The 17112-nt window shown below is 31.8% G+C and overlaps 2 protein-coding genes across 2 annotated transcripts; both read right to left on the reverse strand.

Annotated features, from left to right (window-relative positions):
- Window positions 1–1627: 1627 nt before the first annotated feature.
- Window positions 1628–5245, reverse strand: LOC114402233. Its single transcript, XM_028364731.1, has 5 exons — window positions 4779–5245; window positions 3837–4677; window positions 3340–3727; window positions 2161–2223; window positions 1628–2079 (listed from the first exon to the last, which is right to left on the reverse strand). The coding sequence occupies exons 1-5, from the start codon at window positions 5011–5013 to the stop codon at window positions 2005–2007; spliced, it is 1602 nt and encodes a 533-aa protein (XP_028220532.1). The 5' UTR covers window positions 5014–5245; the 3' UTR covers window positions 1628–2004.
- A 1109-nt stretch (window positions 5246–6354) lies between these two features.
- LOC114402240 (uncharacterized protein At5g41620-like) lies at window positions 6355–10816 on the reverse strand. Its single transcript, XM_028364744.1, has 3 exons — window positions 10192–10816; window positions 9001–9132; window positions 6355–8366 (listed from the first exon to the last, which is right to left on the reverse strand). Exons 1-3 carry the CDS (start codon window positions 10567–10569, stop codon window positions 6801–6803), a joined length of 2076 nt encoding a protein of 691 aa, XP_028220545.1. The 5' UTR covers window positions 10570–10816; the 3' UTR covers window positions 6355–6800.
- Window positions 10817–17112: the final 6296 nt, after the last annotated feature.

Genomic DNA, 17112 nt, shown 5'->3' on the forward strand with positions numbered 1-17112 from the left:
GTATGGTTTTATTTTTAATTTTTCTGTTTTATTTCTTACTTTTAAATTAATTAAATTGTTTTTTGATATTACCTTAAATGAATATGTTAGACTTAGGGTTCAATTGGATCAAAAGAAAAGAAATAAAACATAAAAAAAATTAAAATTTTGACTAAAATTGTAATTTTTATAAAATAGGAGGATTATTTTTCAAAATAAAAGAAGTGCATATTTTTAAATTGAAATGAGAGAACTAAAATCACTAAATTTTTAAAATAAGAAGACCAAATGTCTTAATTTTGAAATAAATGGACAAAAATTATTGATTAAACAAAATAAGAGGATCAAAATTACATTTAAGTCAATATTAAATTTACCAAAAAAAAAAAGCATAATATTAAATTCACCAAAAAAACACTCAAGTGGTTGGTGAAATTTGTTAAATTAATTTAATATATTTTACTTGTTCATATTATTATTGTTAGGTAAATTTAATATATTCATTTCATTTTACTTCTTTATTCCTTGCATTTTTATCAGTTTTTACTTATTTATTAATATTATGTTAGGTAAATTTAATATACTTTACCTATTTATATTATTATTGTTTTATTTAACAATAATACAATTTTAATTTAAAAAATAGATAATAAATAAGTAAAATAAAAAATTAAGAGACAAAATTGACAAACAATAATAATTAACCTCTCTATGTTAAGAGACAAAATAGATCAAGTGCTGACGTATAGAATGACAATTTCACTTAATAAAAAAAAAGAACGAATGGCAAATTTCTGTTAAGCTTTTCAAGCGAACCCGAGAGGATTGGCTTTATGATGATGGTGATGATGAAACTGTAGATGCTTGCTCTTCAAAACTGGATGATCTAAAACAGGTTACTTTTGTTTCTCCGATCTCCATGTTTCATACGCCATACTTCTTGTTTACATTATCCATCTTCCAATTGAGTTTCGGTATAAAGACACAGAAGGAAGACCACAAGCTACAAGAGATTTGTTAAGTTGCATTGTAGAGTATCCAATCAATGTCTGCAGATTCTCTTCCACCCCAAGACAAAGAACAGATACAACAATAAATAGGTGAATAGATATAATTGTGGGATGTTGCCCTTAGTATATCAGTTTTGAAGCGTGAAGACAAGCAGAAAACTAATCATCACCACCTTTATCTTTATTGGTTATTAACAAAGGCAATTTTATTATAAAAAAATTAAAAGTTTATACGGATTTTGGAAAATTAAATTCCATTTCTTTTTTTCGGGTGAAAATTCCCAATTTTTTTAATCTGTACACGTATGTCCTAATTTAAGTTTACGCTCACAAATATTGTGTCCTAATTTAAGTTTACATCGTCTGCAAACTTCAGTATTTATTTGGTAAATATGCATTATAACACATCATGAAATGGAACCAATAGACAGAATAAACAGCAACCCAAAAGCCCAAAGAATTCAGACAAAAGCATCTCCTATCCTTAACTCAAGATAGACGAAAGAAAGGTCCTCTCGATGTCTTCATTTACTTAAAATTTGCTATCATTCCTATCGTTCCATTATTATTATCTTTAATCTACAAATAACGGAACAACGCAACAAGCTCGATCATAAGCACAAAGAGAGCCAAGTGGCGAATCAAGAATGAAACGAAGAATCATTGTGGATTCTAATAAAAGAAAAGTGAATCATTATTTCAGGATGGCCCAAGTCATTAGGTCCGTGTGTACTGTACAGAACCACTTACATAAGCTCCCAATATCTACTTGCTACTTGCTAGGATTTTTTTAGCATCAAATCTTCACTAAGCAACAAGGCCTTAATTCAGTTTCCTCATGTGATGCTGCACGCTGGATTCCTAGCTTCCTTGTCCGCATCCAAAACATGAAACCGGAAATTTAGGGCAATTTAACAAAATTGAATTGAACCTATAGGGTATTGCTAGTCATACGATCACAAGTAAATTATGGGACGTGGACCAGGCGGGGAATAAATGTCTTGTCATCAAGTGTTCAGTTTCTCTTCTTGGCATTTGTCGTCTTGGCACCTGTTTTCTTTCTTGATTTCTTGAATCCTGCTCCACTCTCCTGTAAGCATCAAAGGCATTCAGGGCTGCATCACAACCTAAAGGACAACAAAACATCAGAATGAAATGCAAGTAGATGTACCTTCCGATACTGTCTGTAAGCATTGCGGCCTGTCAACTCCTCCCCACTTTTGTTTACATAAACCTGCAGGGGGGAAATAAAGAATTAGGTTCTGATAGATTGATACAGTATGACAAAATAGATAGGTTGGAAAAAGGCTTAAAAGTTTATCTCAATTTTTGTTCTGGTCCTATAATTTCAAAACCACTAGGAATTGATCCCTGCCATTAAGTGTACATTCTGATTTTTGTCCCAACACTAGGGACCATTTCCTAGTGATTTTGAAACTACATAGACTCAAAAAACCAAACCTTTAAAATATAGGAATCATTGCAAGAATGACCAAAACATGAGCAAATCCCAGTAGCATTTTGCTATTCTATAAGATGAGTAAATAACAGCAGAATAACATGAGATTCAAGACAACTATATCAAGATTGAAAGAGTGACTATAAGATGAGTAAATAACAGCAGCATTTGCAATATCAGTAGTCTATGTTCATGGCTGGAAGACAGGTTCAGAGAATAAATTACAATTTGCTGGATCAATTAAAAGCAACAAATTCATATTCTGGATATGAGAAAGTTAACTACAGACATAAAAGCACCTTCACATTGCAATAACAACTTTAAATCTTTAGTTTCTACTGTGACATGTAAAACACTGATGTTTGTAATTGTTGAGTTGTTGCTGTGTCTAGAACATCTAATACAATGACATAGTATGCTACAAAATTAATACATAGGCACTAGGAGCAAAACTTTGAAGTACAAAAGAGATGTTTGTAACATGACTAGTATTAATGTTGTTTTTGGTGTACTGACTAACATTAATATCAAATACAATATAACTATTCATCTTGATGTCAAAAGAATATTGACAAAAACAATGGGAGATTGAGTGTGACTATCTAGTGTTGTATAGTTATATTGGAATGATAGGATCCTGTGCATCAAATCATGGATTCCACACACACAAAAAAAAAAAGCATTAGGTAATGTGATAATTTGAATTTCATTGCATCTATATAAATCTTAAGCAACATACTGTATGGGTTTTTTGCATTTCAATTTTAAACAACAACAAAACAGCTCACGCAACTTCTTATGACCAGCATCTAGCGTGAGAAAAGTAAATAAATTTAACCAGTCAATACTTAATAACATTAAACTTCAAATTTTTAAGAATTTTTCTCATGCCTTTCTCCCTTCTGGTGATGTAAACCAATGACCAGCAGATTGACCACTTGCTTGAACACGCCTTTTGCCCGCATCCTTTGGCAAACTGGTGCAGCTCCTGGGTTCCACCCAGCCCTCAGATGATTGGTTTGAAGGGTTTGATTTGTTTGTTTTATTATTACTTTTTGAGACACTATTCTTAGTGCTATTCCTCTTTGTTGCTTTCTTTCTAGAAGATTTCCCGTGGCTGAATGGAGAAACAAATTTGGGATCCATCCAGCCTCCAGAAGCATCAAAATATCCCTCAACATTCAAATTGCTGGATTTATTTTTTCCCCTTGTTGAGTTGCTAACACGACCATTTTGAACTCCCTGCATGTTTGAAGCTCCTCCATTGCCAAATTGCCTCCTGAATTCAAAATACACTAAAACAATATGAAATACAAAATGACAACCACTTTCTTTTTAAATCATTACCAAAAGATTAAAATAAAATACAAACACGGATTATAACTTACATGTAATCAATGTGTGAGACATTAGGTTGCTGATTCACTGTGTTGATGGTACCTAGTGGATTAAAATTCTGCAGGCGACTGCAAACTAACCGCCGAATTCTCGGATCCTCATGGAAAAAATAACTATGAGCAGGATGAACAGGGTCCGTTGATTCCTGTTGCTGTTGATCCCTCTGGCAGCTAGAGCTAACCCCAGGATTCCTCTCATTAAAACTTTTAGACACATCACCACCACCCACTTCCTTGCAATAGGCAGAACGAAAGTACTCTTCACACATCTCATTGAAGGCCGGAGTTGGGACAGAAACATTCTTCACTGGCGAAAAATCCTTCCATAGATCCTCATCAAGCAATGTTTTCTTATTTTTTTCTAAATTACTGTCAAGGTTAGCTTTGTTGGCAGCACCAACATCAACATCCAAATCATCAGAATCCGAAAGCAATTGAAACCTATTAACATAAACATTCTTGACTGGCGAAAAATCCTTCCACAGATCCTCATTTCCATTCAAATCAACCAAAGTTTTCTTATCTTGTTCCAAATGACTGTTAGGGTTAACTTTATCGGCACCAACATCAACATCAGCATCATCGGAGTCGGAATCAATCAATTGAAACCTTCGGAGAGGACTAGTGTTTAACTTGGGAAACATCAAGCCACTCTTCCGTGTCTCTAACCTAGAAGAAGCCGGAACATCATTGGAAAGTTCCTTTCTTTTCCTATCCCTAGAAGAAGAGTTGCTACACGAATGAGGGGTCAAAACTCCGCTACCATTCAACGAAACTTTCGAACTGCTACACACAGAATGATTCCGATTCCATGCCGACGGAAACGCATGCCCTAATAATATTATGAATAGGGAAAATATTAGTATTATTTAAAATTGAGAAGCAGAGAGAGAGAGAAAGAGGTGAAATATTTGAAGTGTAAGCTAACCTGACCTTGATCGGGATCTTCTTGCGAGGAGAACTCCTCGATGTCGTCGTCGGCGTCGAGGCACGGCGGCGGGAGGTCGCGGCGGAAGCGTTTGAGGAGGGGGCGCGGCGGGTAGGGTCGGGATTCGGGATCGGAGTCAGAGACGTGTAGGTCGGCGGGAGAAGGAGATGGATGGATGGGGGAATGGGGGGGCGTTTCGTCGAGACCTAGGGAAAATGAGGGTACTTCGAAGTTTTCCATGGAAATTGAAAGGAAAATTGAATTGAGGTGCAAGTAACTGTAATGTATATAAGGGAGGGTTTATGGGATTTGAATTTAGGGGGAAATGGAAGGAATTGAAATTCTGATTCGCGGGTGCGCGACTGAACGATCAAGTGTGGCGAACAAGATTCCTCTCTTCAAACTTATCGCGTCTTCAGCTCTTTCTTTTTTTTCTCTTCTGTCCTAACTTCTAAATCCTAACACAGTTTTTTTTTTTTAGTCTGTAAGGTTTTTTTCATATACAATAAGTTTCTTTTCATTCAGATTTTATTGTTTTTGTTGAAAAAAAATGCTATGAACGTAAAAATGCTATATACGTGATAAGAGAGATTATTTTTTTCTTCAATTTTTGTTTAATATTTAACTTATTAATTTATTCAAGATAAAAAGGTATTATATTTATTGTTCTTATAAAAATAGCTACATTTTTATGCTTTTCATATATTAATTTGTTATATCAACTTTTTAAATATTAAATAAAATCAATATGTAAGGATATATTTTTTTTATCCGCTTGAATTAAAAACACCATAAAGACGATTTACAACTCTAAAATTCTACTCAACCAACTAATCTAAACCCTTTTGATGATAAAAGATATGATTATAATTTGAAGAAAAATTAAATTAACACAATTAAAATCTAAATTACCAAATTACACAATCATAATAAAAAAACTAACTAAATATGATAAGTTACAATTTTTCTACATAATTTTTTAGAACCCAAAATACTTTTTTTTATTAAAATAATTTTTTAAAATCACAATCCAATACATCTCTCTAAGAATGCAATTAAATCTTATTTTTTTTCCTCTAAAGATATATCCTTTTAAAAAATCTAATTGGAAAAAAAATCATGTTCAAATTCAAATTATCCTCTTATTCCCACATAAGATTCAAGTAGCATTGTCTTCTATGGAAGATAAACACGAGGATACATGTATTTCAATATCATGATAAAATTTAATAACTTTATAACTAATTGTCATAGAAAAAATTCATTCACACCTATAAAAGTGAAAAAATTCATTGTCATTTACTCACAAATTAACATTCACAAAAATCTTTTATATCCAAAAATTATTTTTATTATTTTCCTCTAAAGGTAGAAAACTTTCATTCCCATGAACATCGTAAAATTAAAACATTACTTACGTTAACCATCACCTCAATTTAAATTATAATCAGCAAACAAAGGAAAAATGCTAATCTCAATTTCATCATTTTTTATACTTTGACAACACTAACTATCATCCTTGCCACCTAAAATACAATCTACAACAAATCCTAAGCGACATACACAATGATAAAATCAAAATTTGGAGTAGATAATGCTATAATCTATATTATATTATATGACGATCTTTTTTCCCTCCACAGTTGTCCTCTGGGTATAATTGATACAAGTACAACACATGCTACATGCTTCTCATAATTTTCTCAAGACCCTACCCAATGAAGTAGGACCTGTAATCACATATTACAAAGCGAGCTATTTCCCAAGAAATCCTAGGTTTTGAGGTATTTGGCACAAGGGAATGAGAAGATTATCTGCTTTTAAAGCTTAATATGAATGCTAATGAAGAACTGAAATAAAAACTAGTATGAGGCAGAAAATGTGCATCTATTAATGACCCCTCATCCCTCCGAGCAGATTTTCCATAAAACAGCATATTTGTACCCTCACAATCCAAAATGAACTGCTTTTCGTCAATCATTTATCAATTATACAGGTTGGAAATCTGTGCATGCCTATGCCCAAAACTAAATCTTCTGTTTAAGAACATGGCGCAACTGAACCTTCTGGCTTTCCATTCTCGCCTCCATAAGTCTGGCTTTCAAACTATTCTTCTGCACAGTGCGAGGAATGCATCCCTTCATGCCTCGATGTGCATGAGGACTTCCTGATTCGGGACTCAACTGGTATAGAAGGTCTTGGGGACTCAGCCCACCTTTACCTGATCCATGATCAGGAGACATGATGCCACCATTAGATAACATTCCATTTGAAAGTCTCCCATTCATTCCCTCCACAGAGATTATCTTGTAATTATCCCCATTGTTTGGGTATGTTGACCTCCAAAGCCTGGTTATGGATGATACCTTCTTTGCTTGCTTAGTTGGTATAGAGCACACTTCACTTATTTCAGTTATTGGTGTCTCCTCACCTGCAGTTTCTTCCCATTCAAGTACACTTCTCCCTGAAACGTTACTCTCTCGATGATTCCTGTTCAAAGATCGGGTACTCCCTTCTGGTGAATAACTCGAGCCTTGATCCTCGACATGGCTCACAGTTTCCCATCCGCTTTCATCTCCTTCTATATCCCCATTATCATCCAAAAATACATCAGAATGCCTCTGAATGCCACCTTTACTTATTGCATTGGCTTCAGGACTCACCATGTGAATATTTGAGGCAAGACTAGCAGGACTATGAGAAACACATGGTTCAATCTCCCTCTCATTTGCTTCCCCAAAATTTGCATCTTCAAAAATGGCAAAAATGTCATCAGAGTTAGGGGGTTCATATGAAAATCCCTTAATGTCTTGAATGTTCATTGCAGCAGCAGCCTGTTGAAGTGACTGTGCCTCTTTCATCTCCATTGTGTTTGGCTCTGCACTTTTTGACCTGATAAAACTTTCCAACTCTGCAACAAGTTTATTCATCTGTGAATACTTCTCTTCAAGAGCAACTTTTGCATCTATCAATTTCATTTGAACTCGTTCTTCACGCCATACTTCTGCCATCTGTAACATCTTCCTCTCCTCTTCCACTTCTTCCCTGAATTTCATAGATTCCCTCTTCAATGCTTCAACTTCAGCCTTGTCTTCTCCAATTTCCTTGGCAAGCTCATCACACACTTCCTCGATCAATTCTCTGGCCTTCCTTTCCTTCTCATAATCCAGCATGTAGCGCTTTGCAGAGAGTTTGACATCTGCTAACTCATTAACCAACCTCGAATTGACAATTTCAATCCTCTGGCGATTTTTCCTTTCTTGATTTAACTCTGCTTTAATGTCATCAATGTATGCACGGATTTTCTCATGCTCTTTGCTTTTCCATTGGGCCCTTTCCTCACTGACTTTCTTCAGGAAATGCTCAAGCTTCTTTTTGGAGGAGTGGTGTTCAGTCTCAAGTTCCTGAATTCGTGTTCGAGCCTGCTCAAGTTCAGCTCCGAGAGCAGATATAACAGATACAGCACTCGCCTTTTGGTCAACATGTTTCATGTGGCTGTAAATATGCTGAGCTTCATCTGCAGTTTTTGAACATAAAGGATCCCATTTTGTTGCACCCTCCATTTCATTGTTGGAAAACTGGAAACATTCAGGCTGAATAGCATGAAGTAGGTTAGAAATTAGCACTTTAATCATTTGCTCTTTCACGTTTAGTGAGTAGAAGCATAACTCTTTGCTCATACAGACATTGTAAAAGCTAATTTCACCAAGTTGGTTTGCATGAAAAATGTAGTCCAACCCATTTCTATACAGATCTATACTGTTATGCATAGCATGGGTCAACATAACAATCAGCATTATTTGTCAATTCCCAAGGTGCTGTCCAATAATCCGTTTTTCTATAACATTTCTATTTATTTGTTACAAAGTTCAATCTGGGCATCCTATGGAGCATGATATCAACCCATAATATGCATGTGTGTTTGCACATGCAGGCCTTTGAAATATTACTAAAAAATTTCCACAATATGAAATCATAAACAACGCATTACTATCTATAACTTAATGATTAGATGATTAATGTCATTTTCACAAAGATGATTAAAACAGGTAATTGCATGACTGAGCAATGGGATATTGGGATCATTGTGCAGTACAGGCTGCAGTTTTAACTTGAGTTATTTGCTTGTATATGACATTCACTCAATAATCTTCAATTACAATACCGAAGAGCTGTAAAACTTCTAATGGTATATTGATATTGAAGTAATAAGAAAAAAAATCATACCTCACAGAAGTGACCATTCTTTGTTCCAAATATGGAACGGGGACTTTGAGATGGATTCTTCTTCATATCAGAACCATGGGTCATGCCATTAGGATGACCAAGGAACTGGAGCCCTGCGTGACCAATTCCATGCTGCAGATAAGTGACATTAATCAGTAATCAGTAATGAGAAATGGAAACCTATGAAATTAATATTGTAAACCATCTACATTGATCTACAAATGACGACAATAATAAAGTGCATGTAAGATAATCAATTCTCTAATTCAACTGGAATGTACAGATAACAAATAACAGAATCTCATATAAAAGGAAGACCCAACTAAAGTCCCAACTTACTTTCAAAAAAGCACAAAAGAATATGACTTCATATAAGCCAATATTATTAACACAGCAAGTTTGTTTGACATTCTACCAAACAAGACAATATTTAAAGCAGTCTGGATGGATAAGATTTAATGAAAGCACGAATGGAAGCAACTAATTCTTCCTTTCTCTGAACACAAGTTTGCATTTAGGGAAGAAATCTTCAACATAACGATAACTATTTACGTAGACAAACCCTACTCAACTCATTTCTCCAATCATTACAAAGACTAATAATTAGTCCTCCACTAGAACTACATCACTCGCGAGCAAACTAAAAAAAAAGCATTTGAATCTTCAAAAGACAGTTGTTTTAGCCTTCATAGAAAGCCTAATCCCTAACTCTCAACACCAAAACAGGAAAGTGCACAATAATGGCAAGGAACCAAGGATAGAATCTGAAAACCCACGATTTAAAATCAAGCAACAAAAAATCATCGTCACCATATAAAAATAAATAAACCCCAACAATAAACAATTAATTCTTTTTTCTACATGAGGGGTGGCCTACAATACAGTAGATGAAGTAACCTAGTAGCATATAGCTGCAAAATCACATTTAAATCAGAAACAACAAACACGTGCAAGATGCAACAACACTCACACGGGAACGAAGAAAAACTAGGGATCTCAAACAACAGAAAACAACAGAAAGAAAAAGAAAAAAAAAAAAAAGCAAAAGGGTAAACGTTTTAGATCCTACATTGACCAGTGTCATGGAGAAAACAGTGTATATAAGCAGAGGAAAAATCCTCGCAGAAAAAAGTAGTTTTTGCGACTGAGTTAGGCCCAAACCCAGAGTGTAAGAAGAGTAGCCCAAGTTACCTTATGTTCCAACCCCTTCCGGTCATCATTGGCGGCTGTTTCCGGCAGATGCAACCTCCACAGCCCGGCGGCGAGTCTCCTCGCCGACACGGCGACTTCGGCTTGCTTCTTGGCGCTCCGGCACGTTCTCCGACGGGACCCCGCGACGGAAGACTTCCGGTCGTCTTCGAGTGGATCGTCATGGATCTTCCACTTCAAAAGAGGGGTTTCGGGTCTGCTCCGTTTGCCACCGTGTCTCCTCAACCGTGTCCCCGGAGTTCTCGGTTTCCACCTCTGAAAGGGCTTCGCCGGTTCAAGATCTGAGTCCGGCGAAGGGTTGTTGTTCACGCTCCTCGAAGCAATGCCCGCCGGTAAACTCCCCTTGCCGGAATACTTCATCGTCGCCGGCGAGTCTCGGCCATTAGTCAAACAAAGAAGAGTGTTACTTGCGAGAATGAATGGCCCAAAAAGATAAGATGCAAACAGTGTGTGTGAGAGAGAGAGAGATATAGAATCTGCGTGTTGCTGGAGTGATGGAGTTCGTGAAGTGTGAGAGAGAGAACACGAGGAAAGTACAGAAGAGAGAGGAAGAGAGTTTCACTGTTTCAGAGATTTTGCTGAGAAAAGGACGAACACAGTGACAATACAAATACAAATACACATACGCAAAGAGGTGTACGTCTTGCCGTATGTGAATACGGTCAACGTATCTGTTATCATGATTCCACGCGCGGGGAAATGTTATACGATGTCGTTTGGCCCTACTTTATTTATAAGCTACTATGTTTGTTAAGGCTGCTGGTGGAAGAGACGTTCTGATTTAAATGATCAATGGATGGTGGGGGGTTTCTTTTAGATTTTATTTTATTTATTATTTATTACGATTTATTTTAAAGATAATGACGTTAAAATAATAATTAATTTAAATAATTAAATATAATTATTCCAAAAAATTTACATTTTAAATCAATTTTTATTAATTTTGAAAATTTTAATTTCTATTACTTTCAAACATAATTATAAGATTTAGAATTCACACCCTCTTAAAAATAACAATCACTTTTAGCTAAGATCAAAATTTAAAAATTTAACTTTGAATGAATTTTATTTTGTAGAAGTAATTTTGAATGAATTTTATTTTAGTTCGAGTTTCAACTTTCAAAATAAAACTTAATTTACAATCCAATAAAATTAAAGACAAAACAAAAATCTTTTCCAATTTTATTTTCTAAACAGACATTAAAAATTAAGATATCAAATTCTGAACCCTACGTGGTAGGACTAAGGCTGAGACTGCTTTTTGTGGAGAAATAAAGAAATCAAAAAGGATATTTGTGGTATGTAAAAAAAAAAATACTACTATTAAATTATGAATCCCTTCTTTACATTTCCCATCTCCTTAAACATTATCATTTCCTCGTCTGATTATATTCTAAATTACCGATAAAAAAAATGCATTTTGTTAAAGCTGTTTCAGAAGGCATGTCATTACGAAGAAGAAGAAAAAAAGGAATTTTTTTTAAGACCACAAGCATTTTTTAATAGAGATAACTTCATTTAAGTTAGAAATATTCATAACATAATATAGAGAAAATCATTTTTTTTTTCAGAATAGAGAGAACCAGATATATATGGAGTATTATCTAAATTAATCACTGCATAAAAACTTGGTTTTGCCGCTTTCTTTGGATAATTTGCTAATTTTACTTTTTTTTATCTTTTTGTCAATTGTTAATTGCCAATTATTATGTATAGAATTGAAGAAACCCAATCCTTTTTCTTCAAAGAGAGCAAATTTTAGTTAATAATTTTAACCTCTTTTCTCTTTCAATTTATCATTTTTTAATATTTTTAATTTTAATTTTCTTGAAAAATAAATTATTAGTAATAAAAAATAATATCGTATGACTACAAATTATTTATCATAAATTTAAATATAAATTATATATTTGAAATATTTTTTATAAATTTTATTTATAAATAAATTATATAATTGTAAGTATTTATTTACTGTAATTTTTTGTAATATAAAATAAATATTTTATTGTATACAATGCACCTGCTAAAATATTAGTTACTACTATAAGATAAACATATAGACTTAAATGGTAAAAATTGAATATAACTAAATAATACTTATATTTTCATTAGAAATCCTTAAATTAACTGGTTGTATAAAATGATGATGAAAAGCGATTCAACGTTATCAATCAACGAAAAAAGTAATAGCTAAACCCAAATTTACTTATTGCTCACGTAGTCGAATTGAAATATATATTATTTACTTGGGAATAATCCAAACATTGCAATTTTAAAATTACAAGTTCGTATCACTTTAAAAAAATTGGGTGGATTTGTTCATTTATTTTAATTTATTTCATATCATAGAGATTCGATTTACTGTTATTCTCATGGACAATGAGTATATAATTAATGAAGCAATCAAACATTTATGTCATCGTCAGTTATGGCCATTGGCCAAATCCGAAAAAATTAAACATATTACTGGGAATCAATGAAATTAAAAGCAAGAACTATTAGAAATCCAAAATTGAAACAAAAATTCCTGTTTTTTTTTCATTTTTTCCTGCAAGTCTGAAAATTGAAATACTAACACTACAATATATGAGAAGTTTATTATAATAGTTTTTATAATAATCACCTTAAAAATTCTATTAATATTTAATGGTAATTTCTAATTAATTGATAATATAAAAAATTATTTTATATTATCGTACATAATTATTAAACACGTCTTTGTAAACAAACTTTACCATTTACATATTTTTTTAGCATAAGTTAAAAGTATAAAAAAAATAACAATTAATATATTAGAAAATATGTTTACATTTTTTATTATAATTGAGATAAAAAATAAAGTATACAATGCCTATTTGTTTGTTTGTTATATAAACTAGGAGAGATAGACATAGTAACGAATTAAAAAAGATTGTTTTAATTTTATTTTATATGTTTCAGATAGTATTAATAAAGTCACATTGCAAGTGAAATTCAGAAACTAGATAAGGGTTCAGTGATAGTAATTGTTCAAGCTTCCAGAAAAGAAAAGGGTAGAATTTTCCATGCCTGTGATGAGCTCAAACCAAATGCATATGTTTATTTTTATTTTTATTTCATTAAAAAATTAGGAAAGTAAGTGCCTTCAGTGTCTGATCTATTTGTTGCTTGCACACTTCACTATCTACTCTATTCACCCTACAAAAAGGGCATCCGAGGGAAACTCCACGTGGCAAAACAAAGGGCTGTCACGTCGATAAATACAAAACGTGCTCTCCATATTAAATTACAAACTCACATGGTCTTGGAAATTAATACTACTTATTATTTTAATGAGCCAACCCCCTCTATAAAGTGGCATAATAAGTGATAACTTTTATTTTTTGGTATGACTTCAATGTAGAATTAGATCTTGATAGCTTATTAAAATCTTAAATTAAACAACGGATATATAGGTTAATGGCTGCGCATCCTAACTTGATTTTAATTTTCATTGCCCTTGTTAGGTTTCTTTTTTCTTTTTAACCATCATTCGATCGTAAGCTATTATGAGAAGGGTTTTAACTTTTAATTCAAGTAATGCTAAGTAAATTAGGGGAAAAATACAACCAATTGGATAAAAAATCTTTTGATTATTTTCCAAGGTAGAAGGAGAAGATGTTTTCCAATTTCATACCATCAATGCATGCAAAGCCTAAGTGCCAACCCAATACATGTGCAGAAAAAAAAAAAAAAAAAAAAAGATACATTCACAGAATCTGTGAGTTTCTACACTTCTACTTGGCTCGTCGCTCACGTGGGCCATTACCATCATGGGTCCAAATTTAATTTAATTTATACGTTGTTCTTAACCATTTTATTTTCGACTTTTCTATTTGTAGTAGGTGACTGGGTGTGTAATTTTCGTTCTAAATTATGAGGTTGGACTACCTCAGAAAATGTTTGTTGAATAGATTTTAAAATGCATATAATTTATTACTTTCTGTTAATCTTATTGTTTTCTAAATGTTTATTTTGTTGTTTGGTTTAGTTTGATTCATTTAAATAAATATATGAAATTAACAGTAAATTTCCTTTAATGAATATTTACTCCCTTTAAATCGAGATTACTTTTCTTTGTCCAAGGTTTGATCTTAAGAAGATAGTGAGTGTAATTGCAAATATTTATAAAATGGAGTTTTTTTATTCCCATTATTATCTTTCATTTATTTATATAAATATGTGAGTGAAATAAGAGAGGTTAAGATGGAAAAAATATTGATATGAGTGATATTAAATTTGATCTTAGGTTCTGGATTTAAGTACTGTAAATGAAAAAAATGTAAAAGAGAAAAGAGAATTCTAATAAAAATAGACAATCATATTTTGTGATGACGAAGATTAATTATTAACTAAACATGACATTTCATACTAATTACATGATTAAAAAAAAGACATGTCAAACATCTTTTTCTTTCCCCTCACGACTAATATTCTTTGATATGTTTATCACACAATCATAAACTTATTAATTAAAGTATTCTCTTTATCTTTAATTAACATGAATAGTTTTTTTGTGTGTACATAACCTGAGTAGTTGTTTTGAACAATAAAATTAATTGATGTAAACATAAAATAGTTCAAGTGCTTTGCTACATAAACTTTTAAGGTTATTGTTGCTTTATGGAACAATATAGACATTTTTTTCTATTATTAGATTATAGTATTATAAATATATAGAATGTGAAAAATACCAGTTGATGCAGGATCACGATTCACATATGTTGTCTACATATGCATGGAAAATTGGAAATGACAAGAGCCCACGTTCAGTGGGGACTTCATGTCCATAATCAGCATTGATAAAATAATAGACTATGTACATGTCAGGTGCAATGATGAAATATTCTTTTCGTTAGAAAGAGAGATTATATATATATAATTTAAAAATATAAGGAACAAAAATGGGGGGAAAACATATGGTAAAAATGAATGTGAAAGAAAAAAAAAAGTATTATAGAAAATTAAGTATTTTAAAAGTTGTTAATATGAATAATATAATTCTAAAAGAAAAGATAATTACCGATAGTTACAATTTTTTTCAGCAAAAAAATGGTTAAAGTATGTTTATTTTTCTTCTAGAAAATATTTTCATATATACAGTCGAAATTAAACTTCTAGAGACATAATTAAAAAAAATTAAATTATTCATTAATTATCTCAAACATTTTTTGTGAACTGAAAGTATTTATTAAATAACAAAAGGTTTAAAAAAATTATCGCTTCTAAAATCAATCTTTTCTCCTGTAAAATTGATTTCGCTCACTAAAAATATTACCCAAATGAATATGAATATTGCAATTTGTACATGATCATCAAATTCCGACCAGAAAAGGCTACGTTGGCAATTAACAACTTATCTTTTACAAAGCTTCTTTGTTTTTTTGGTACCACCTTTTACAAAGTTCTGAAAATAATATGATAGAAGTTATGCATAACAGAAAATATAATTAGTACTAATGTCTAATTGGATGTGGAAAAATTAATGTGGCCGAACTTTCAGATTCATCTTAATCCTTTAGTAATGAAAAACAAAAACATGTATGGCACTCACGAACGCAAAGTGGGAAGCTCACAATCACTATCAGGATATGGATTTCATCGTTGTATTTCAAGAACCACCGGCAACTTTGGGTTCTCCTCTTCTGGCCGACACTCTCTCGTTTAATGTTTTGGTTTCCCGGCGAAGAAAAACTATGATTGTTTCACCAAAGTTAGCTAGCCCTAAACCACCATTTAGTTCATTATGCCATTAACAATTACATTACCAGTTTTGTTTCCAACTACTTTTTCCTTTTGTTTTGTTTCCCACCTTCTAATTCTGTGACCATATTAACAATTACCAGTTCCAACTTTTAAAGCAAATTAAGCAATTAACTACTACTTTTGTACCTAATATAAAATTCGTTTAACTAATTCACAATCATCAGATAACTTGGTTAATTGAATTAATTAGTAATTTTAAATTTATTAATACTTTGTATTATTTCTTTAAAATTAATCTTAGAATTGTCAAAATACCTAATTTTATTCTTTTCACTTAATTTCTATTTAATTAATTAATATCGTATAGTCATCTTTTTCAATTCTCGCAAGAGAAAAAAATGATTTTTTCTTATTACTTTGTACCATTTGTTTTTATTAAGTACAAAAATTGAAAAAAAATTAAGAATATTTTGATAAAAAAAATAATGCAAAGACAATTTAAAAGACATCTTATAAAAGAGACAAATAAAATTTTCAAGAGTCTTATATAAAGAGATGAAAGTAATAATTAACTAAAAAATATTTTACACTATCATGCAAATTTTTATAATTATAGATTTTTATTATCAGAATTATATATATATGTGTGTATATATATATATATATATATACATATTTAAAAAAAATTATAATATTTTTAAACTTTTTATAATAAACTTTAATTTTATGTTAAAGTTTATATATTTTATATAGTATTGTTATATATTATGTATTATATACTACATATTATCTTTTATACTAGGACACGTATTATGATGTCATGTTATTTTCAAACTCAGTTTCTTTCAAAAGATTAAAAAAAAACGCTAAATTAACAGGATAACTTAAACAAAAAGATAACATAATTATATCCTACCAATACATCAAACAATTAATTACAATTAAATAAGATAGTTATTTTATTCTATCCTATTATAACTAGCAAACCCTTCTTTTAGGGAGGCTAACTACTAATCCTTAATTGATACAAACTACCAAGATGTGCAAATTCTGAAAACACATTGTCTTTCTTTTCTATTAATTTGTAATTTGTAAGCCAATTTTAATACCTACCCTCTCCGTTTCCAACAGTGGAAAGCCCACTAACGAAAAGAAAAAGACAAATTTCGTACAGTATTT

Source organism: Glycine soja, chromosome 2 (genome assembly GCF_004193775.1).
Source record: "Glycine soja cultivar W05 chromosome 2, ASM419377v2, whole genome shotgun sequence".
Taxonomy (NCBI): domain Eukaryota; kingdom Viridiplantae; phylum Streptophyta; class Magnoliopsida; order Fabales; family Fabaceae; genus Glycine; species Glycine soja.